The 24,454-nt window shown below is 40.9% G+C and overlaps 1 protein-coding gene across 4 annotated transcripts in view; it reads right to left on the bottom strand.

Annotated features, from left to right (window-relative positions):
* Positions 1–24,454, bottom strand: part of LOC136845725 (uncharacterized) — a 136,272-nt gene that overhangs the window by 45,780 nt on the left and 66,038 nt on the right. For all 4 annotated transcript variants that reach the window (XM_067115927.1, XM_067115926.1, XM_067115928.1 and 1 more), the window contains one exon: positions 20,903–21,000. In XM_067115927.1, coding sequence (XP_066972028.1) covers positions 20,903–20,934 — 32 coding nt within the window. In that variant the 5' untranslated portion in view covers positions 20,935–21,000. The remainder of the gene's footprint in view (positions 1–20,902; positions 21,001–24,454) is intronic.

Raw genomic sequence — 24,454 nt, 5'->3', positions numbered from 1 at the left:
CAAGTTAAATTTGACCAAAGGTTGAAATTTTGGCAGTTATCGTGATTTATATGAAAATATTTCAAAACTGATAAAAGCTACAACTATGAGTTATTTTCTGTTGTATTCTACATGAAATTGCGCACATTTCCATATATAAAACTTTATGTAACGACTAATATAAAACGGTGCAAACATTATGACAACGTGACGAAAGAATATCTGGCGCGGACGTAAGGAAATAGTTTTTTTTTACAAAAATTCACCATAAATCGAAATATTGTGCTAGAGACTTGCAATTTGTTGCAAAATGAAGGCAATTGATTGAATATTACTAGAATGCAAGAGTTTTAGCTTACAAGCGTTTTTTTACCATTTCGGTCGAGTCAAAGTTGACCAAAGGTTGAAATTTTGGCAGTTATTGTGATTTATATGAAAATATTTCCAAAGTGATAAAAGCTACAACCATGGGTTGTTTTTTCAAGTATTTTACATGAAATTGTGCACATTTTCACATATAAAACTTTATGTAACGGCTAATATAAAACGGTGCAAAAATTACGACAAAATGACGAAAGAATTTCTGAAATTTTCGGCCGTTACCGCACGGACTTCAGGAAAAAGTTTTTTTTTTTTCAAAAATTCACCATAAATTGAAATATTGTGCTAGAGACTTTCAATTTGTTGCAAAATGAAGGTAAATGATTGAATATTACTAGAAAGTAAGAGTTTTAGCTTACAATTGCGTTTTTCGACCATTTTGGCTGAGTCAAAGTTGACTGAAGGTTGAAAGTTTTTGTAGTCAACGTACAGTACGTCCACTCGGCACCCAACAGACAATTTTAGTCGACGTATGATACGTCCAGTAGGCGTTTAAGGGTTAATCAGCTCAGTGGTCTGGTTAAACTAAGATATACTTAATTTTTCTAGTTAACTACATTCAACACAAGTGGTAGGCTTGCCTTGTAGCTTCTGCCTATAAGACCCTAATGTATGTCCATATTCTTGACAACAAAAACTCTCCTCGGTCTTGAGATATACTGCTGAACCTTAAAACTCAACCATGCTGCTTTTATTACATCGGGTGAGTCTAACTGAATGTGATAATTTAATTTGGAACTGGAACTAAACCTCCATTTATCTTCTTCGTTCTTCTAACCTTAATCACACCTTGGTCTTTTAATTCTTCTACAAGTTTCTCTTCTGAGTATGTCATCAGTTGGGTTCTTCTACAAGTTTCTCTTCTGAGTATGTCATCAGTTGGGTGCAAATATCATTTCCTTGGAGTGATTCCAAAAAGCATGTACTGCACAGTTTACTCTAACTTCTCCGAGATATGATAATGCTTTTAATTTTTCACTTTCTTTTGCTGAGGCTGATTCTATGGTCAGTTTTCCTTGACCTTCAGATATCAGGCTCTCGGCCACAACACTTCACAATATTTTGGGACACATTAATAATGTCAACTAGAAACTTTGAGATTAAAGGTCAAATACTTATCGTAAGGTGTTTCAAATATTCCTGGTCCTACTTCACATGCACTCCTGGGCAATTTTCCTTGCTCCGTTCTGGAGTATAGGGTTCCAGTGTAGTCACAATGCTAGATCTGTCCTTTGCCATGCCAGGAGTCATAGGGAGCTTAGATTTTATATTCAATGAGCGAATAATACCATATTTGTCCAGGATGAGGTCCCTCTCGCCAGGGAGGACCAACAGGGGAAGGAGCAATACTGTTACCCATTGTGTTAACTGCCCTGGGATCCCCACTAAAGATATACACCATAACTTTAATGCCTTAGGGTTCATCAGTTTGTCAAGATCGGACCCATCCAATTCTTTCCTCCTTCAAAGTTACAAAAGCAGTTATTTCTGAAATTAATACCATGCAAAGGTCGTCAACGAAAGGGGAAGGGAAGAGCAAAATGTACAGCAGGAGGAGTAAAAGAGTTACAGGTCCCTGTGTTTGGTTGAATCCACAGCAGAGAGACTAGGTGTAAAAGAGCACACACTCCTTACAGTGGTTCCCTAAAACCCCCAACCTTGTCAAGGGATTGGGATCAGAGAGAGTAAAAGGACATAGGATTCTCAATGTTTGGTTGAACCCATTGCAGAGATGGAAGGTATAAATGTGCAATCAATCACTGCAGTGGATCCCTACACCTCCCACCTCAAAAAGGTGGTTAGGCAATAACTACCATCTGGTAGGAAGGAATGCCAACCTGCCCAGATGTAAACTATTCCAGTTTGCCTTTCAGCCCAGGTTTCAGATTGGGGAGTGGCATGAGATGGGCATAAAAATATAAAAGACCTCAGATTTGTACATTAGGAAAAATTCAATTTACTTTCAAAAATTTTTATTTGTTCTTACGATGTACAAACCATCGGTCCTTTACATTAGGAAGACTCGCAGGTTGGAGGGAGGAATCTGAGCGAGTCTCTTTGAACTGACAGGAGTTCTGCACACCTGGGCTGCTGCTACTGGTCGAAAAAAAAACCAGTACTGTGCCTCCAACATACTGATCGCTAACATACTGATCGGAGTATAAAACTGCATGATCAAATGTCAGGCATCTGGACATTTTTGAATGAGTGAGGAATTGTAACTCATATGCAAAAAGGCTGGGAGGAATCTACAGAGTCTGAGGCAATAAGGAAAGACCCGAAACAGAGTTTCCCTTATTGCCAGTCTCGTTCCTCCCCTTGCTAGAGGAAGAAGTGGGATTGCTTCTATGATTCCAGAGGAGGAGGAGAGGCCAGTCACTCTTGGAATCCTTCTCACTTCCAGAACCAGCACCTTAGGCAGGTATCTGGCAAACTCTCTGAAAGAGAGAGGCAGAACCGAGTAAAGGTTCGTTCCTAAAGGTCGAGCTGACTTGGAACTTATGAAATTGGAGATCCAAATTAGGACAGATCCATATTAGGACAAAGTCCTTCTTCTTAGCACCAGAACTGCCCATAGGTTGCCACCCGGTGCTGGGTAGGAAGACCCATCCCAAGACAGGACCAGTCTCCAGAAGGCAGTGCCCTCTCCAGGAATGGTTGCATCTGAGGAGAGAAAGACTTAAAAAAGTGAAAGATCGTAGATCTCATTAGGAGACTGCCTGGAGGAAACCAAGTGGTGTCCTCCAGGACCGCTGCCTCTCGTTGCTGAGGGGAATACCCTTCAGGGCAAGGAGAAGCAGCGAGAGACCTGAGTCTGGACAAAGCAGTCAGGACAACCTGCAGTCGGCATAAGACCCCTCCAACACAAGAAGAATCGTATTCTGTCGAGGTAGAGGGAAAAGGGAGCTTGATTGATGTCTTGACCTGAGTGAATTCCTGGTCCAAAGAAAATGTATTCATCTGGTTGAGAACGCTCTCACAAGCAAGGACTGCGGTGGCCCCTTCAAAACTCCTGGTCCCTTCAGGAGCTGCAAAGGCTTCGAGTGGTGAAGATTATTCATGAGGAGCCACGGTCCTGTCCCAGAGATCCTCATGCTAACAAATTGGCACTAAGATCTCAGAGAAAAGAAAAAACGAGGGTGATCAGAACTCGAAAAGGAAGACCCTTGATGCCTACCAGAGCTCAAAACTCCCGTTCCTCTCCCCCTGGAAGGAGAACCTCAACAGATTCCAAAAAACCTCCTTGACTAACTGGGTGTACTACGAGACGATCCAGGGACCACAAATCCTGAAGAGTAAATCCCAGCAGCCGAACTCCAAAGACAATTTCATCAGTGTTCACTCTGTTCATCTTGCACCTCTCGGAACAGCTGAGAGTAAAAGAGAACAGGTATGGAGAAAGAGCACCCCTACCTATCCTGCCAGAGAGACCAGCAGGAGAGGCAGACTGTGAGCGGTAATCAACCGAAGGTGATGACTGCAACAAGGGGGAAGAAAAGCGCTTGTGCCGTGGCAAAGTGCTTTCCTAGGAAGAGTAGAAAGTTCACTCAAACAGTGTCGGGAACTCGTTTTGGTTGATCTGAGCTGATCATGCAAACGCAATCTGGATTGGGTGGGAAGTGGGGCGAGCTGAGGCGATCATGCAAATGTAATCAGGGGCTGGGTAGGGCAACCCAGCTGAGCCAAGTGATCCATGAACTAATGCTGACCTCTTGAACTTTAAACTTCTTCGAATCCGAAGCCCCTCGAGAAGAAGGTTTAAGGGGGAGATTTTGTGTCTGCTATGCAGCTGGTAGGTAGTGTCGAGACACCTGAATGTCTCGGCACCATCTCTCGTCCTGTGACTCTTGCCACAAGTGCTCGTGATTTTAGGGAATCCAAGTGCCTTACGAGACACTCGAATCTTGTAAGAACACTCATCGGAAGTGGTCTCCTTTCGACTTCCTAAGAAACTGACAAGGGCCAGGCACAGAACCAGTCTTAGACGAAGACTTCTTAGGACTGGCAATGAGGCCACGCGCTTGCAGCCCTGAAACGCAAGACCCCAGAGGAGAATGCGAATCGGTTCCCACCCAAGGGCGGAAAGAGCCAACAAGAGAACTATTGCCTCCCTGGAGAGAGGCAGTCCCTTAGAAATCCTGCAGGACTCCAGAAGGGAACCTCTTCCCTGCTTCTCCAGGCGTTCGAACCATCGGGATTGAGACATCAGGTTGAGAACCTGACCGAGCACTGGGAAGCGCTCAGCGAGCGCATGTATTGCTGGTAAGGAAGAGCCGAGACACCTGGATGCCTTGGCCCTTTCTCTTGCCCTGCTCCTGAACTAGGACGGGGAGTACTCTCCGGTACCAATTCGGGACGCTTGATATTCTACAGAATCTCAAGCAATCGGAACAACTCATGAACGAGTCGCCAAAGCAGCACCAGTTTTAGAGGCAGAACCTCTAGAACTGGTGACAGAAGCGCAAACTGAAGAATGTGCCCCACTGGCTCCCAAAACACATCAACCCAGGGTTATGCAAATTGCTTCCCAAGCCTGAAGGCCTGGAAGAGCCGACACGAGATCCACCACCTCTTCAGACGGAGGCAGCCCTTAGACATCCAATTAAGGACTTCTTAGGGGGAAGAAGCAACCTTCTTCGGTCGACAGGGGCCTACCCGCTTTCCTGGGACACCCCCGGACCTCACAAGAGGGAAGAGGCAGCAGAAGCTTAGGCAGGAACACCAAAAGCAGCGGCCCAGGACACGAACACCAGGAGTAGCAACAGGTGTAATCAGGACAGCCCAGGCAGAAGCTACAGGAGTGGTCTGGACGGCAGGAGACCAGGAGGAGCTGCCCAGGGACTAGTCACTGGGGAACAAAGGGCAATCAAAACAGGAGGCACAGCAGGAGTAGACGGGACCACAGATACACCAGAGGCAGAGCCACAGCATACTTGAGAGCCAGCAAATGATAGCGAATGATCCACATAGCTGGAGCACAGACCTGGAAACCGAGACACCAACGTGGACCTACGCCATCCCATTAAGGTACTGTGGTCAATCCCGAAGCAACCACTGTATGAGTGTCAAAGGGAACTCCTCCAGGATAAGATATCCAAAATCAAGATATCCAGCTAACTAGTGCTGCGCCTGCTCACTGTTAACCTGAAAGAAAAATGCAAAAATGATTAACAGATCCTCTTGCTCCGAAGGGGAACTGCCTTACTAAGCAAGAGGAGGCTCCTGAAAAGAGGTCGCCAGACGCTGGGCCTGCCCCACCTGCGATCTTGGGAAGCAAAGAGGGCAAAGAAGAGACCTCTCCCAAAGGAGAGATAAGAGAAGAAAGCTATTGGGAGAGAGACAAGGAAGAAGGAAAGACCACCCGGCAAACCGATGACACCCGGCAAACCTCCTCCGAAATTTCCTCCCAGCAACTCTTCCACAGCACAGGCGGCAAAGAGCAACAGTCAGCACAAGTCAGTACAGGGATGCAGTCACACCCTTGTACACGGAGGGTGTAAGGCCCAATGATAGGCATGCGACCTTGTTATGACCAACCCAATGAAAGGCGAATGAAAATGTTCCACCCCTGGCCACCAATCCCGAGACAAGCTGGGGAAAAACAACCTACACAAGGCTATCACAAACTGTGAGTTTGTATATTAATAAATATCACACACACACACACTCTATATATACACAAATATCAAACACACTACATATACACAAAATTCCAAAAAAGATTCCACTGGGATAATGAGCTTAATGACAGTTGGGCAAACAGCTCCAATAACATGTCTGCAACACGTCGGCCGAAAGAAAACTGGAATGTTTACATCCGGGAAGGCGGGTATTCCCGCCTACCTGATGGTAGTTACTGTCTAGCCACCTTGTTCAAGAATTTAATGGTTGTTTCCAGCTTTGCTGTAAGTAATTCCTAATATAATGGATCGATGGTTTGTATAACGTGTAAGAACAACAGGCTATTACAGCTGTATTAAAGATAAGGGTCATGGTAATAAAACCAATATTTTCCTAAATTCATTTATACTGTATTATCATGTCATATCATCAATGTAATATGTATAATAAAAACCTGATCATCTGCTATATTCATTTACATAGGCTAGGCTGCTGACTGCGCATAAAATGTCGTGAAACACAGAGTAGGTTTCCGAAGTTGCCAAATTTCAAGACTTTTAATATGGCTCAAGCTAATCCCAGGATTCTTCCACTTAAGAGTCCTTTAATATGGTCATAAAATTTCCTTTACAGTCACATACTATTATAAATCTTTCCAGGAAGGCAAAAACTGCGTTTTAAGATCTGCCATTGTTGATGTGGATTAGGCTGAACTTGCATTTCAAGAGCAGCCCATAAACTGATTGCTTTAATCCTACAAACAGGCATGTAAAAAAATATTGTAGGATCAGTGCAGGCACAATGTAATGAACAAGAGACAAGGAAGTGCCCTTTAATACAGATAACAGTTCCACTTCCAAGAAGATATCCTCGACTATATCTGGTTCAAATGTCTGTTTTGAAGACAACTGTTTTCTGCTTTGTTTACAACTTTCAAGATATTCATCTCAGTTGACAACAGAAATTTAACAGTCCAATGCACTGGAATTTTAATGTACTAAATTTTTTCCATCTTTACTATTGGTAGAATTTATTCATTAGATGACAATGGAAATATTCTCTCTCTCTCACTCATGAGAGAGAATTTTTATGCATATCTAACATGGTGTCTTTTTTATGATAGGTAATTTACTTATTTTCAAATAATATAAAAACAGCAAAATATCAATCAAATGTTAAAAGTAAAATCTCACTATCAACCTATTATCAGCGTAATAAGTAGTATAAAAAATAAAAATTGTTCAACCTCCCCTCTTAGCTGAAGTGGTTGAAGTAGCCAATCGCACAGCATGTAGCTCAATGCTTTATGTAAGTACAGTACTGTCACTAGTGTGTATGAGTCTCTTTCTCTCTCTCTACTTCTCTATCTTTTTCCTCCACTGTAACAATTTCTTTCACTTCAAGTACAATACTATCCAATATTGGAATATCCTTTCTAATGTGATAATTAAAAACTTCTTTGTAAACACACTAATCAAATTCATCAATGTTGGTTCCAGTTGGTGATCTTTTCCTTTACAGTAAAAACTGGAGCTCCTGTTTCTTCTAAGCTGTTTTTAACTTCCCTACATATATCTGATATATCATTCTTCCGCTTTGCATAGTTGCATCCACTGTATGTTGTACTGCCTTGTCAAAACCATATCAAAACCATACGTAACAGTTTTGTTTCCTTTCTCCCTTTCTAAATACTAGTGGACACTGAACATAACTTCTCATCTGAACTCTCAATTGCTGACGTGGGGAAGGGGAGCCTTCCATCTTAACCCATCAAGCTTGGGTATCAGAACAACATTGATAAGCTGCTTAACCATCCTGACCTGAGACAGAGATGTGGCAGTGTACAAGAGATCTCCACTGTTTTCTCACCTTAAGTGAGACTAAATGAATGGAATTGGCACAAAGCAACAGTGCTGGAAACCTACTCGTTTCACAACATTTTGGACAGGTATACCCAAAAAAATTAGGAAACTTATTTTTCAGTTGCTAAAAGAAATGAACTACTACTGGAATTATTTTAATTTTTGTACATAAAAGTACAAAATGTATACAAGAGTAAACTAATATCTACCTAATGTTAAAATAAAAATTCTCAAAATTACAAAACAGGTGTTAACAAATTTTTTTTTGTTTACAACGTACTCAATGTTATTTACGTCAGTTCTTCGGTTAAGCGGTTGTTAATTATAAGAGACAAGTTATGAATTGTTACATAAGCCATACGTTTAGTAATCTTGTTTGAAAGCTTTGAAAGCCTAGCCTAGGACAATCTACCGAAAATTAAATTCATTCTACAAATACAGCCCAGTACAGTATGTTCTACTGAAACGAAATCCGCTACACGAGCATAGCCTAGTAATGTGCAGCATGATATACCGAAAATGAAACTCATTCGTAAGGTAAAGACTATTTTCAATTTTTTTTTTTCAGTTATTTGACAAAATGATGGGATTAATGAGGAAGAGGTTAGCTTAATTTTATCTGGGCTATCAAAAAGGCAGGGACAAAATTTTAAGGGTCGCATGATGAGAAAGACCAAATGATACACAGGTATATACAGCATATTTAATTTTTTTCTCATTTTGCCGTGTTTACATCTTGAGTACAAATAGCATTTCTCAATAATGACTGTCCAAAGCAAATTCATCTTAAGAACACCAGTAGTTAACCATTTTCTGTTTCATAGGAATAAATGATTTTCATTTCACATCATATCACAGAAGCTTTACTGGTGTGTGTGTGTGTTTTTACATCTACATGTGAAATTTCAATAATGTTGATGTCACCATCTATAGTGCATTTCTAAGTGCAGTATTACCAGTTGCTATTTTTCCTTTTTGCTTTGCTTCATTTGCTGTACAGTATTTCACAAGTTTAGTCGACTATGGTCAGCATATATATATATATAAAAAAAAAAAATTTATCACTTGATATCTCATCTCTAAATAGTGTAAAATATTTAAAATGCAAATTTGTAGGCGTTGGGTATATGGTATGCTATTTATAACCAAAGTCTTGTCCAGCAAGCACCAGTGAATGATTGTGTCTATGTACTTACCCTACACACAACTGTTTGTAAAAAAAAAAAAATAAAAAAAAAATAAAAAAATAAAAATAAATAAAAAAAGGACAATACAGTAAAAATATAAATGATAATAGAATAAAATTTATTAGTCAATTTGTATTTTTCATAGCTAACAGACCTGCGGTCTTAATTTATGGATAATTCTTCAAGCGCCAACTGGAAACTGGTAAAAATACCAAACAAGGAATCAGTGGCAATGAGGTAGGCTGTTAGGCCTAGGTGGCAACCATCAAGTTCCTTCGCGCCAGAATAGAAAAAAATGACACCTCAGTTTTTTCCATCCCAGGAGACTTGATTGAGGGGTGGCTAGTGGTGGGCCATATAAGTTAGCCTGCAGGTTTGTTAGCTACAAAAAAGCTAAACTGATTAATAAATTTGTCATTTGTTCATATGTGGAACAAACCTGGGTCTTGATTTTTGGAGGGAGGAAAGTAAGTCTGGGACTGACTGGAGATTCAGCACACCTGGTAACTCTTCCTGGCTTATAGAAGCCTAAGGAAGGGAACCAAAGCCTCTGACATAATAAATAAGTGATTATTTATCAGTCAGACTTTTGGGATTCCATACTATGTGATGAGACAATGTAGGAGGAAGTCAAAGAACTCTATCTGTATCTAAACAAACCTTCGTGGCCACCAATAGTTTGCCATCACTCCTCTCTCCCCTTGCTAGACAGATGAGGGACTTTCTTTTGCCAATGTTTTATATTCGCAGGGATAGGCAAAAGTTAACAAAATGGCTCCAGTCTCACCTGTGTCTGATCCATTCCAGCACATGATGGAATGATTTCTTCACCCACTGGGTAAAAAAGAAAAGAAAGGGAAACTGAAAGACCCCAGCCATCCCATTCATTCTCACTTTCATACCTAAGATAGATACAAGCTGTCCCGTTAGGGGCACTGGACGAGTTAAACAACCTGCTGACAGCTACCGCCGGACCCCAAGGAAAAAGTGTCCATGGACCTGTGGGCTACATCCCGCAGATACAGTAGAAGGAAGTGAAGGTGGTCTGACGAAGCCATGTGCCAGCCTTCAAAATCCTTTGAACAGACAAGTTCTTCTTAAATGCCAAAGAAGGGCATAGCCCCCTAACATCATGTGCTCTTGCCTGCACTGTGTTAGGATTGGAGTGTAGCACCCACACGTGGACCTTACACACACTTACACCACACCACGACTGCCATTATCCTGTGACAAGGAACCAGTGAACGAAACACACCGACAAAAGAAATGCAACTACCCTAGTACAACTTTCGTACATATTTAATCATCATCACTGTCACATTTTATGCATTATTACCATTGTATGTTGTACTGCAATGGCAGCTTTTCCATCCATGTACAGCATGTATGATCTTCAGTCCAATAGCCTGTACCATTTTATACGTATATTTTTCTGTGTACAAACACAAATGCTTGTACTTAATCCCTGTTTCCACCTGTCAGACATGAGAAGTTACATTGCAGCTTGCACAAGCCCTTGACCTGTGTGAACGTTTCATAAATAAATTAGTAAGCTATAGACTTCGAATCTTACTCATACTCATATCTCGCTCACATTGGCGACCCGTGGAAATGCCCAACCAAGCCCGCAGCAAAGATACCATCCTCACTAACGAGAACCTCTCCGCTGCCTCCATATGCCTACCACCATTCATGCCCCACAACTCAGAGGCCTGATTCTTCAGGGCAGAAACAATCTTCCGTACAAAGATCACCTTGGTAACATGCAGAGCAGACGCCGTCCTCGATTCCTTCCGGACAACGTCTTCAAGCAAATAGCAGGATGGATCCTCACCCCTATTCAAGTTATGGGCAAACTCGATAGAATGCCGAGAGTCCTATCCCCAGAACCAGACCCACTTGGAATCCATGGTCCAGCCCTAAAGAATAGTTCTGCCTTTGAGCTATCAATCTGATAACTCTCAGGTCCAAACATTATCGGGCAGTTGATGGTCCCACCACAGTTCCCACTATTTAGCTTCGGATATAAACCCATTCTGAGCTATATGTTTTCCTATTTATCAGGTCGCTATATGTTTTCCTATTTATCAGGTCCAATAAATTTTAGCAAAAGTGGAAGATTCGCCAAAAATTATTCCAAGGAAACATACAATGGTATATGGGACTCTTAGACTCAAACCCGGGAACTAATTCCCGGGATTCAAGAGGTCCCACATCGAGGGGGAAGTGGCATGGAACTTAACAGCTGTCACCTAGGCCTATCGGCCTACCTCGTTGCCACCAATTCCTTGTTTGCTATTTTTACCGGTTTCCAGCTGGCACTGGAAGAATTATCAATAAGTTAAGCACCAGGTTTGTTCCATATATGAAAAAATATACTGTAAACAGAATGTGTTACTGTACAGGCTTTAATGTAAGCGATACCTCAGTAGTTGCTCTCTCTCTTCCTTTTTTTTTTGTTTGTTTGTTACACTAGAGTACTGTACATAACCTTTAACCCCTTACAAGATTAACCCGAGATATATCGTTATCAGTGGGCTAAAAATTTTGGACTTACCACGAGATACCTCGTTGAAAAGTTAAACGTGAATATGTGGCTCAGTATTGTTACAGCAGGCTTCTCCGAGATATCTCGTCCTATATCATACGTTTGGCAGTGGTATTTGCTGCTGGAAGTCGTGAGTTACCAACGATAATTTTCTGTATTTTTTCGTGCAGACGACGCGTCATTAGTAGCACTTCAGCTGCCATCTTTGACCTTTTTTTTTTTTTTTTTTTTTGTAAGTTTGGTTGCATTATTTGTCATCTTAGACTGATTATATGTTATATTATTGATTCATCGTGTTGCTGTTGCGTCTTTTGTTAGCTAACCCCATGAGTATTTTGTGGTATATAGAGTAACCGGTGATCTTGAGAGGTTGTTCGTTCATATGTACGTATTTTATGTCGTATTTTCGCCTGTTCTAAGTAAATTTGGTTGTTTATTTGTCATCTAAGACTGTTTATATGTTATATTATTGACTTATTATAATGATTTCGTGTCTTTTGTTAGTCTCTTGACCATTTTGTGATACGTCAAGTATAATTTTTTCCGAGGATTTTTTTTTTCCTTTTTTTACGATGAGTACGCAGTATTTTACCAGCTCTCCAGTGGTGACTTTTAGAATCTTCTGTATTTCTTCATTTTCACGTTTTGGGTAAGTTTCATTGTTTTTTTTATTTTAGACTGTTTTATGATACAGGCTGTTTTATATGCTTTTCAAATATATTCATCAGAAATTATTTCGCTTAGTAATTTGTTCCGACGGAAGAAATATGGCCCCAAAATGGCAGAATAATCATAATTTGAAGGTTTTTTGATGTAAAACTCAATAATAATGCAGTTTACATCGTTTTCAATGCACCCAGAGCATTAAAAGTAAGGTTTTCTTATGATTTTTGACGATTTTCGACGATGTTCCGGCTTACGACGATTTTTGGGTTACGACGGCAAGAAGAATTGTATATTGTCGAGTAATTTGTTAGTATCTTGACTATTTATTTATTATTCTAGCCTTTTATTTATTTTTTATTTTAGCCCAGTTATGGCAAATTACCATGACAACAGTGATACTGAGGAATCATTTACAGAGCTTGAAAGTTCTGGCTCAGAAGGCGACGATTCAAGCTTGGATGATTCCAGTGATACAATTCGACCAGGATTTCAATGAATTGCCTAAATCCTCACAGGTTGTAATGACTTTATTGAAACCTCTTTTGAATAAAGGCTATTGCCTTACAATAGACAATTATTACACCAGTCCTGAGTTAGTGGATATTCTAGTAAAATGTAGAACAGATTGCTATGGCACTGTTAGAATAAATTGAAAAGACCTGCCAGTTTCATTGAAAACTGATAAGTTGAAGAAGGGGGAAATGTCTGCTTATCGTAGAGGTAATGTTATGGCCATGAGATGGAAGGATAAAAAAGATGTTGTTCTACTCTCCACAGTTCACAATAGTGATGAAGTTGAAATTGTGAGTAGTAGAGGTACGAAAAAGAAGCCCAAAGTTGTAGTAGACTATAACCACACAATGGGTGGTGTGGATAAGTTGGATCAAAACTTGGCAAATTATCCTGTTCCCAGGAAAAGAACAAAAAAATATTACAAAAAAGTTTTCTTCCATCATCTAGATCTAGCCCTTTGGAATGCATATCAGTGTTTCAAGATGAGTAATGAAAATTGCTGTTCATCTCTCAAATTCAGGTTGGAAATAAGTGATTCAACTCTGAAGAAGTATCATGCTGAAATCCCTCAAACAAGACCAGGTAGACCATCTATCTCAGCGAATCCTACCCGCTATTCAGGAAGGCATTTTCCAATTGACATTCCTCCTACACCCAAAAAGAAATTTCCTACAAGGCAGTGTGTTGTTTGCTCTAAGAAAAGGGATAATAATGGAAAACCGATCAGACGAGAGTCTCGCTACATGTGTGAGATATGTGAAGTTAGTCTGTGTATAACCCCCTGCTTCAAATCATACCACACAAAATGATTGGGAAATACACTGGTTTATGTGAAGTGAAAATTTTTTTTTTTTACCCAAATGAAGAGAAATATATGATTTTGTTTATTCTAATGGTGAAATTTTTTTTTTATTCAAATGAAATGAAAAAATACTTTTATCAAAATGAAGTGGAAAAATAACAAGTTATCAAGCATCAATATGTTTTTTATTCAATTCCTATTATCAAAATTACTCAAACAAAGCATACGAGATATCTCATGATAGAACAAAATGATTATAATTTATACGAGATAACTCGTTATTGGCCATAAAAAGGTCTCAAGTGGAGTTTCTAAAAATTACAATTTTACATAAAATAATCACAATTTTCTGTTGAAATCAAATTAGAATAGAGTCTAAACAAGTTATATTTTAATTTAATTCAATAAAACAATTAGATTCTTTTTGAAACATTATGTTGAAAAAATAAGTCTTTTAAGGGGTTAATGTGGAAAAATCAAGTCAGAAGTCTACTTCCCCTCTTCACCCGTCAAACACTGCATCTCCACCCCGTTCCCAGCCAGTGAAATGGTATTTCTAAGCATTAACTCTGCGCCTGTGTTTACCTTGGAAATTGGTTTTTCCTATACTTTTAGGACTGCTGATAAAGGAAATGCATTCGTTTGTTGTTGGCCAAGTGTTATTTGCCTCCTGACTCTACCCAACAGTAAAGGGGGACTGTGGGAATTCGGGGTTTTGGGTAGGGGAGCACACACAAACGGGGAGCACACACAAACGAAGCGGACATGTTTACACTGTGGAAGCACACTCCGGAAGTGCAAAAGCCAGGGAGCCATTCATTGCAGGAGAGGGGGGTGGGGTGGCTGAGGGAAGGGGAGGAACATGGGGGAAGGCAGGGAGAGAGTTGCTCATGTCCCCCTAAAATGCGGGGGAAGGCAAGAAGTGGCAGTGGGGGGAGGCAGAGGGTTCTGGGCAGAGGCAAAATGTACTGTCACCAAGGAAAAGGGGGGGAGGGTGCAGGGGTAGGTAGGAACACATTAGGAAGAATAACAGGCTGGCAAAAGGCCAAAAGTCGTCATCTTTACCAACAGCCGTAAAGTACAGGGGAAACCAATTTCCAAGGTAACAATTAGTCCCCAAGAGTTCTGAATACACTGAGAAACCAAGCCGCAATAAACTTATCTTAGGGACTCTGAGCCTGTTTCTAGGGGTGCAGAATGCTTTTTGCTTAATGTCCAGCCTGCACTTACTACTGCACCTGGGGCTAAAATTCTGTTTTTTTCATTTTTAAAGGCCATGATATTGACACAGCTGAATTAATATCTCATAATTGCCGTAATAATATGTTAATTTCCCAGCAGCTGATGTAAGAGTTTTCGCAGGTAACGGCCAACAAGTGGCGTGTTATGTGTTCAAAGGAGCGTTAAGTTTACGGCAAGGAATCAGCCGTTGTATGAAATGAAATATTTATGAGCTGTTCCAACACAAACAGGCGGGTGCAACAGTTGGAAAGACGGTGGTCTAACCTGTGAGGATCGCATATGAATAACCACCTGCACCCCCTCCAACGGCAGGAGAAAATTCTCAATTCCTCCTGAAACTCCCTGTTTCCTCACAGTTCCTCTACTCAACTTGAGGGATAGTACTAAATAGTGATTCATGTACACTGTTTTGCCATGTTTAGTACTAGCCCCTGGGGGTTCAAATGTATTTCATTGTGTTCAGTACTAGCCCCTGAATATCAAATGTCACTAAGTGCATTTTGCAAAACTGAAACTTAAAATAACTCCTCAATCATTTACATGTATTTAATTTTTTATTTTGATAAATATTGGGTTGCAAGAATTGTGTATATAGAATATTTTTTTCATTTTTACTGAAGATTCGAAAAGTATAATAAAAAACTAAGTAGGAGTGTTCAGACTGGAAATGAACATTACTGGCCCAGCCCCCGTTTTTCCTCAGTAAAGAGTCGGCCTGTGTACCAAAAGCTTCCCTATACAAACGTGCATGCGTGGCAGCATTCGTAATAGCAGTAGTAATGAAAGTTTTCGTCTTTGTAACGGCTACCTTTGTCGTCTTGCCCCTCCTGTGTTTGTGTGAGAGTTTTTCGTCTCTGTAATGCCGTATACAGTAAAGTTTGGTCGCCTTCTCACCCCTCGTGGTCTACCTCACCCATTACCGAGCTTTCCCTAGGGGTCCCCTAAATTGTAGGGTAGTAACAAGCATGGGAGTAAATCAACCTGTCCCAGAGGTATAGACCACCCATAACCCCACTTTCCCATCGGGTCCCCTAGCTTGTTGGATAAAGTTCTGTGGTTAATTGCAGGTTAATTACAATCACATGTGACAAATATTGAAGGTAAATCCATAATTAGCAAGCATAAAGCTGTAGAAAAAGTTAAGTTAGAAGGAAATTGCCGCAGCAGAGCTACTACTTAGTTCTATCAGTGGAACTGCTCCCCAGCTCCACCCACCTTTCAAAAGAACCTCAACCCTGTCTATAAGCGAGTTTCTCTAACCAGCCTTACTGTCCCTCCTCTCTCAAGGCACCCAACCATCCAACCCACCCGCTCACCTTGGAAAATTTCTCCAGGTCTCCCCCCCCCCAAAAAAACCTCTCATTCTGAGTGTAACCAGTGTTATCAACATTTTTCTGAGTGTAAGCAGTATTACCAACATTTTCCTGAGGTTGCTCAGCATTGCCAACCAGCAGAGCAGTTTTAAAATTTTTTATATTTACATAACTGTATAGTATATTAAATTTCTTTGGGCCTTAGTTGCCTGGTCTGGGAGTGTCAGATATGTCAAATTCCAAATAATGAAAATCTGGATAGGACATAAGATTGGAGTGAGAACAATGTTTGATAGTAAGGAGGAATGTTGTGGCCATATATACATTATCTCATTAATAATTTTATATTTCATGATACTGTACAGGTTTGGTGATAAAAGGATTTCTTTAGAAAAATAAAATTTGAAATGTAATGTTATCTGTGCAATGCAACTGTATACAGTACGTATATTTTGTGGTTAAGGCATGTGGGTAAGGAAAGACTGTTGGCCATCAAGAGTTAAACAAAAGGAGTGACACTGATTTTGCTATATATATATATATATATTATTTTGTCCATGTAATTAGATTTAAGTTAGCTGGTTTATTGGGCAGGGTTGTATTGTCAGTGTCAGATTGTCTAACATACATGAATTTTTAAATAAAGTAGTCTCAGGCTTGAAATTTTTTTTTGCTACCCTTTCACATACTGCTGTAAGTGATCCTATTGACTGCAAAAGCCTTACTGGCAGTAATCTAGCCTTTAGGAAAGCCCTGCAGTCCAAAATCTACAATGGTAGAAAATCTGTAGACTTCCATATGATCGGCTGAAACCAAACTTATTGCTGCAAAACTGTAGCATAAATGTTAAGTTTGTATGAGCACGACAGACCTTTTCTCAATTTAGGTATGATGTGGTGAGAGGGTTTGCCCCAAAGAGAGAGAGAGAGGTCGAAATTGTTGGTACTCGAACACATTTCTATTACTCGGAGAAATCTCCAGCACTTAGAGCAGCAAAGACTGTTGGCTGTTATATATGAAAGACTACAGTGTAGTGCCATAGATCGTAGGGAGACTTATTAGTGCAGTCTGGTGTTTGCAATATCTTTAATCAAGATAAACTCATTATTGTAGACAGGGCTTCAAAAGGAAGTGAAAAAGTATGCAGCACCCAGGATTGCAATGGCACAATAAAAAAAAAACTTATGGTTCTAGCTGTCATACACATGCTGTATGCATGAACACTGGTTTTACTTAGTAATGGAAAAAATGGCTTTTTGCAATGCAACTAAAAATAGCCTTGAGTGCTTGCAATGGTGGCACTTTTGTGTGCTGGTTTCTTGTGAAGTGATTCACACTATTTACTGTTGAAACTGCCAGAGTGAACCAAAATAAAAGGGAAACACTGCAATGGGTTGTATGAACACTAATTAGGTTTTACAAAGCTTAATTATTGGTTAGGTAGGGTTGTTCAGTAAAGTGTTGTCTACAGGAACTGTAAATAAAATTTGTGGTTAATAAATCTACTGGTTACATGCGACTGTTTGATTTTACTACCCAAAACTGTTGACAAGGTCTATTGCTCTTGACTGTAATACAACTGTATACAGGCAGACTGTACTACCACTCAGTAGTAGTTACAAGAAAAAAAACAATAGTTGCATGCAAACAAGCTCCCACATCTGTACAGTATACTCGCTTACACTCTGGAAGGGAGGAGGTTGGCCTCGCTCAACCGCACATACTCAGAGAGGCAAAGGTGAGGAGCCAACATGCATGTGCCAACAAGCAGGGTTGAAGGTTGTTGCTCCCTCCCCACACATTGGGATAGTACTCTGCTCCTGCATACATTTCCCGTATTCTACGGATGTACTGGTACATGCATGCAATGCTGACATGTAATCCCAGAGCTGGTGTGCCCCGAGAAGGATGTCAAACCAACTAACCTATGGCACATGCACAATTTGAGGATCAACATGCCAAATGAGTAGGAAGGTTTGTCTCGTGTCCAAGTGTACTTCCATAGATGGATTAGGTTGCTCTGCCAAGTGTTTCCAAAGAAACAGGAGGAAGAGCTAACCACCCTGCTGACACTTGTATACAGTAGTCTGAAGACCTGAAAAGTGCAGACAAATAGTCAGGTAGACTTGGCCAGGTGTACTTCCATAGAAGCACATGAGGAAGAGCTACTGCATGCACTGGTCTGCAGACCAGGTACAAAATGGGCTTCACAGGCTCAGCCCAATGTGTCTTTGAAGAAACAAGGGAAGGGGCTTATATGCACCCAGTGCAGAGACTGGAACATTGTGAGGCAACCAGTAGGCCTTGTTGTCTCAACCAGATGTACTTTCAAAGCACAGAGAAAGAGCCAACCAAACTACCTGCAAAAGTAGATATGGCAATCCTAGTTTCAAGGTGAGCCACAAGTTAGTCAATCACCTGTAGGTGTTCAACACATCCAGACCCCTCAGAGACCTGGAAGAGCATGTATTCAAAGGCCTACAGAATTTCTTGAGAATGGCCAACTACAATCCCCTTCTTCCTTCCACAGGGGTAGGAGGAGGAGAACCCTGACAACAAGGTGGTAAAGGTGAACGGAAAGTGCCTACACTTCTTACCCTCTATGCTTGGGTCTTGCTTTCCTCCTCTAAGAAGCTGCAGCAGTTGGTGCCCTGGGGCATCTTAATGGAAAAGAGGACTGCTACTAGAAACTTAACAACACTGTATGCCTAGTGGATTGGGCAACAATAGATGCAGCAGGCGATGTTGTAAGGGTTGCGGCATTAGCAGACATAGGAGGGAGCAGTAAGATCATGAGGAAGCAGATGGAAACTGAGCACAGACCTAGGAGAGTGCAGTATGATCAAGAGGAAGTAGATGGAGATGGAGAAGAGACCTAGGAGGGAGCAGTATGATCCAGAGGAAGCAGATGGAGACTGAGCAGAGACCTGCTCCTTACAAACCAGGTGCATGAAGGTCCAAGGACCATGAATGTACTGAAAGCAAGAGGGTAGAGCTGATTTAATTGGGTTTGTCTAATGCAAAACATGGGTGCAAGGGTTTGTCCTAGAGGGGGCAAGCTGGGATGAGGCACCAAATGTGTTCAGTGACACCTACACCAGCCCTGCCAATAGTGGACTGGGAGGAGCACTCATTTGAAGGTCTGTGGGACTTCTTTCAAGTGGTTTTCTTCTTCCAACAGGAGGAAGGTGAAGATGAAGATGAGGAGAAGAGAAAGGGCTTCATGAGGACGAAGTGTCAGAACAACAATTGCACTTTTTCCTCTTGCCCCAGCTCATAGTCTCTCTCACCTCAAGTGCCGTAGGCCTGGTTGATAATGGAGCTTCCTCTTGCCCCTGTCTCATTGTCTCTCTAACCTCAAGTGTCGTAGGCCTCGTTGATACTGGAGCATCTCCCATGCAAAGTACCGTGCTACCCCGACAGGAATATCAACCTCCTTAGCAGCAATGCAGCAGCTGCAGGAACACAAAATTCCTCTCTCTTAGCCATGGCCAAGAGACCAAGGAATGCCACAAAAGGGCTCCTGAGATATTCAATTGCCACATCTTTTAAAGTCCTCATTAGAGGAGAGAATCTGGCAGGCTCCTGCCTTCCATGCGTACCCTCCCCAAAAAAAAAGGGAGAGCTGCATGGGTAGAAGGTGTGGAGACAGGGACAGTGGGCAGTGGGGCAAGAGGTAATGAATTAGAAGGATTCAGGAGTCAGCACTCACCAGAGAAGTGTTGCCATCCGATGTAGCTAGTGAACACTTATTATTCTGCTTCTGATTGTACCTCTCCCACTGCTTTGGAGACCACTCAACACATTTCTTACATAGAAAGAGAGCTACAAACCCTAACCCGACAAGAAGACCAATACCTGCATGAATCAATTATATAACAGACAGTGCCCACACATGTTCTTTAGTCTCTTGAACACCTATGTGCTTTTTCCTCTGTATTACACACGTTCTCTAGTCTCTTGAACACCTATGTACTTTTTCCTCTGTATTACACATTCTCTAGTCTCTTGAACACCTACGTACTTTTTCCTCTGTATTACACACGTTCTCTAGTCTCTTGAACACCTATGTACTTTTTTCCTCTGTATTATAATAAGTGAAAAGACCTATGTACTTTTTCTGTATTATAATAAGTGAAAAGAAAGTATTCAGCGACTAGATATCCACGCTTCACCAGCAGCAAAAGTGCAACAAAATGTCTTCAGTGGGTGGGAGAGAGAGAGAGAGAGAGAGAGAGAGAGAGAGAGAGAGAGAGAAATGTCTGATAATGGGCAGGCAAGTGAGTGATATTACCCAATTCACCCCCTAACTAACATTAACTACCTTGTTACCAAGTTTCAATGAACAATTCCAGCTCATGGTCAGGAAGACTTTTTACATAGGTAATGGTTATTATTTCTGTAGAAACAAATAAGAATGGCACAAAATGTAGCAAAATTTAGTGAACTTCTCTTATGAAAAACACTTAGCCAGTATGTTTTCTATGATCACTTAAATTCAAATACCAGGCCAAAATATTAAGCGAACAGAAAGGCGGTTAAAAATAAAAATACCCCACTAACAAAAGTACGGTTACCTCCTAAAACTAGTAAACACAGCCACATATAATTGACAGATGCAGTTTTTATTTGCTTTGTTAACACTGCAATGTTCTTTAATTAAATTTTTGGCTAATTACATATTTTTTTGCAATGTGATCAAATTTCAAATCAAACTGGGGAAACTACCAAAAACAAAAACAAAACTCACTCAAGAGTCCATAACATTTATATAAGAAATAACTTACCCAATGGTGTCAACACTGATGTAATTGGCCATTTCCTTGGTCGTTTCTGGGATTGACGTAAGTCACAGTTAGTTGGTGAAGATGCAAACAGGAATGTCCTAAAGAAAAACGAGAAGCATACAGAACTCAAAGCACATGCTATTAAATATTGTCCATGTACATTTTAAAATTTATTTTTTAAATACTTGCCTCTCTATAATGATAACTGAATTCCACATCCTGTGGGAAAACAACATAATTTGAAACAGCACAGAAAATAAATTAACAACTAGGATTGCTCATTTTATACTGTCCAAACACTGACCCCCTCTGGGTGCACTGCTGCTTTGAGCATCTACTTTTTTCAATTTTTATCCATCCACTTGAGTGGGGTGGTTGGGAGGACAACTTCATTACAAAGGTATATGAAACATGATTTCTATTTTTAAATTAATTTTTTGAAATGCATCTTACCACTATTATGATAGCTGATTCCCTCATTAGTACGGCTGCTTTGAGCATCTATTTTTTCAATTTTTATCCATCCACTTGAGTGGGGAGGTTGGGAGGGCAACTTCATAATAAAGGTATATGAAACATGATTTCTATTTATAAAATAAATTTTTTGAAATGCATCTTACCACTTTTAAGATAGCTGATTCCTTCATTAGTACAGGTGGGAAATCTGTGAAGACAAAGCAACCCTCAAGAAAACTTGTGAGAACAGAGTACAGCTACTCAACATTCCAGGCTGAAATGTGGGTTATCATGCTCTGCAAGTTTCACCTATATTTTGACGTCCTCAAATAATGAATGCAAAAACGGAATTGCATCTCCACTATGTGGCATTTACTACTTTCTCCAAAGAGAGAGACCCTTATAAAATTCACTGGGGAGAGAGAGATTTAGAGAGAGAGAGAGAGAGAGAGAGAGAGAGGGAGAGAGAGAGAGAGAGAGAGAGAGAGAGAGAGAGAGAGAGTCCAGGTTGGCGTGGGCATCTCTAACTAGGCCTCAAACAAAAAGGTCTAAGCATTCTTTGGACACAGGCATATCAGGCTTCCTGGGGCCACAAAACAAATTCCTAACACACTGTTTAATTTTCCCGGTTCTTTTGATGTACAACAAAAGTGCCCTTACTTGACACTGGGTTACCTCTTCCCCATCTAACCGCAAGGAAGACAAACTAAGGATCTCAAAGGTCCAGGTAAGATGCAAGCCATAAAGTAATTCTTTACCGTAATGAGTGGCAAAAAAGAAAGAACTGGTCCATGACAGGTGAAGACCACATTGCAGGAGATCCTACAGCTGGCTATCTTTTGGCTGAACCCTGGGCTGTCAAAAGCATACATTTCTCTGACATTTACTTACAGAAAGCTCTGTCTGGGGGCTCAAAAGGAGGCAGACTCAAAATATTTCAAAACCATTTCCATCCAAGACCCACAGCAAAAGCTTAACTGGAGACTAAGGAAATTTCAATCTGAAAACATCAAATGGCCTCTCTAGTATCTTCATCAGAAAAGATAGGCCAGTGGGTTTTAAAATGATGAGAGCATTTATATCCTTTGATGGCAGAGACTTACACACCCTTTGCAGTGTATCTGAAAAATTTAACAAGGTTGTTTCCAGAGGCACAGGTGCAAGAAACCCTTATGGAGGAACACCAAGCTCTGTAAACCAGCCACTACCTCTGGTATACAGTGTTAATTGACTCCCCAATCGGACACTATGACTGACTGTGAAAAAAAAAAAAAAAAAAAAAAAAAAAACCTCACCAAAGCACATGGAGGTTTTGATATAAACTCATTTGCCCAGGCTCTTAAAGCAGATCTTTCCTCAGTGGCAGGAGTCTGGGAAGATCTGTTCACAGGGGAAGAAGACCTGGGAAACCACATGCAGGTTCTGATAGAATCTCATTTGCCCTCGCTGTTAAAGCAGATCTTTCTTTAGTGGCAGGAGCCAGGGAAAATCTGCTAACAGAGGAAGATCATCTGCAGCTTCCCTAAACATTCTTTTGACCCTCTGTATTATAGCAAATGGGGAACAGCATATGAGATGCGACCAACCTATTAGCATGGTGTCCACTCGCCATGTATGATGATTCTGGACCAGATAGCAATACCAACATGGTAGACTACTGACCTTGATGGTGAACAGAGGAAATACAGGGGTTCCCTAGTCTTCACAAATCTTCAGAAACTTGTGGCTGTAGAGTCCATTCTGAGGAAATTATCTGATCTTTCCAGTTCCTCAACTGATTTGCCACATGTTCAGCCTCCCCAGAATGAACCTCGGTTAGGATTCGACACTTCAGAGGATACAGGAATTCTTGGCTTTGTGACTCCCTGATGACTCAGATAAAGCACACAGGTATCCCTGATGACTCAGATAAAGCACAGAGGTACTATCCAAATAAAGTGCCTCTTGTTTTGTCCTTGGCTTACTGTTCTAAAGCAAAAGGGCCCTTCCATTACGTGGTACCCTTACCTGTCACCAATGGACCATGAACTCATATGATGCACCTGCAGTGGCTAAGACTCATGCGACGGCAGAGAAGAACACAATCCATTAAGTGGCATCCATGGCAATTGAGAATCCTGTGTGGAGAATGTCCGCAATGAGAACCATGTCCCACAAGAAGCCCTAGAACGCAAGTGTGAAGAACAACTATACAGTCGACCCCCAGGGTTCCCAGGCTCAGCAATTTGCGGAATTTTTCACAGAGAAACATTCACGAATTATTGTATATTCATATTATTTTCGTGAATAAATGCATTTTTTATGATAAAACTATTAAAATTTCAGGTACTGTATAAGCATTTTTTTTTTTTTTTTTTTGAACCATCAAAATAGGCAGTTATAACCATTTTTAGAGGGGTTTCAAGTATCCACGGATTTGAGTTATTCAAGGGGGATAGTGGTATGCATCCATAGCAAATCCCAGGGGTCAACTGTTTTTATGCCCTTGACCATGTCTAACGAACGCCCATGCTTACGCAAGCGCTCACATCTAAACTTACCCAGTTTACCCATTAACATGCAAAATCGAAAAAGAGTTAGTGCGTGGATGATTAACAGTATAAATTCCTTGAAATCAAAGAATTCTTCCCAGATATCATATGCCTTCTGATGTTGATGCATGAGAAGGGCAAGGTTCATACTGTATGCCACCACCGATCCAGAAAGGGATCCTGGATATGGATAATTTAACATATGAGCTTAAAACGCTCAGGAACATCAGAGCTCAGAATGCTAAAAAGATCGTTTAACTACTACTACACTGCCCAACTCCTGCCTACTAAACGAACCTAACTTCACTTTAGAAGTGTTTGTAGGAAGGCAAATGAGTACCAGACTGCAAGTGATACATGTCGGGCTGTTCAGAGTAGGGGAACAATGGGAACAGACCCAGCTGGACAGAGTAAGGGAACAACGGACACCGACCACCACTGCTCCCAAAATACCCTGCTTCCCTGTACCTCTAGCAGTGGAGGAAGCATCACAGGGTGTCTGCATTATGGTTCACAGGGAGGGTGGGTGTTGGTGCCTCCTCTGCTTCGAGGGGAAAACTTAAAA

Source organism: Macrobrachium rosenbergii, chromosome 14, assembly GCF_040412425.1.
Source record: "Macrobrachium rosenbergii isolate ZJJX-2024 chromosome 14, ASM4041242v1, whole genome shotgun sequence".
Classification (NCBI taxonomy): domain Eukaryota; kingdom Metazoa; phylum Arthropoda; class Malacostraca; order Decapoda; family Palaemonidae; genus Macrobrachium; species Macrobrachium rosenbergii.
Note: the sequence above shows the minus strand (reverse complement) of the source record. Positions and strands in the feature narration are given on the sequence as shown.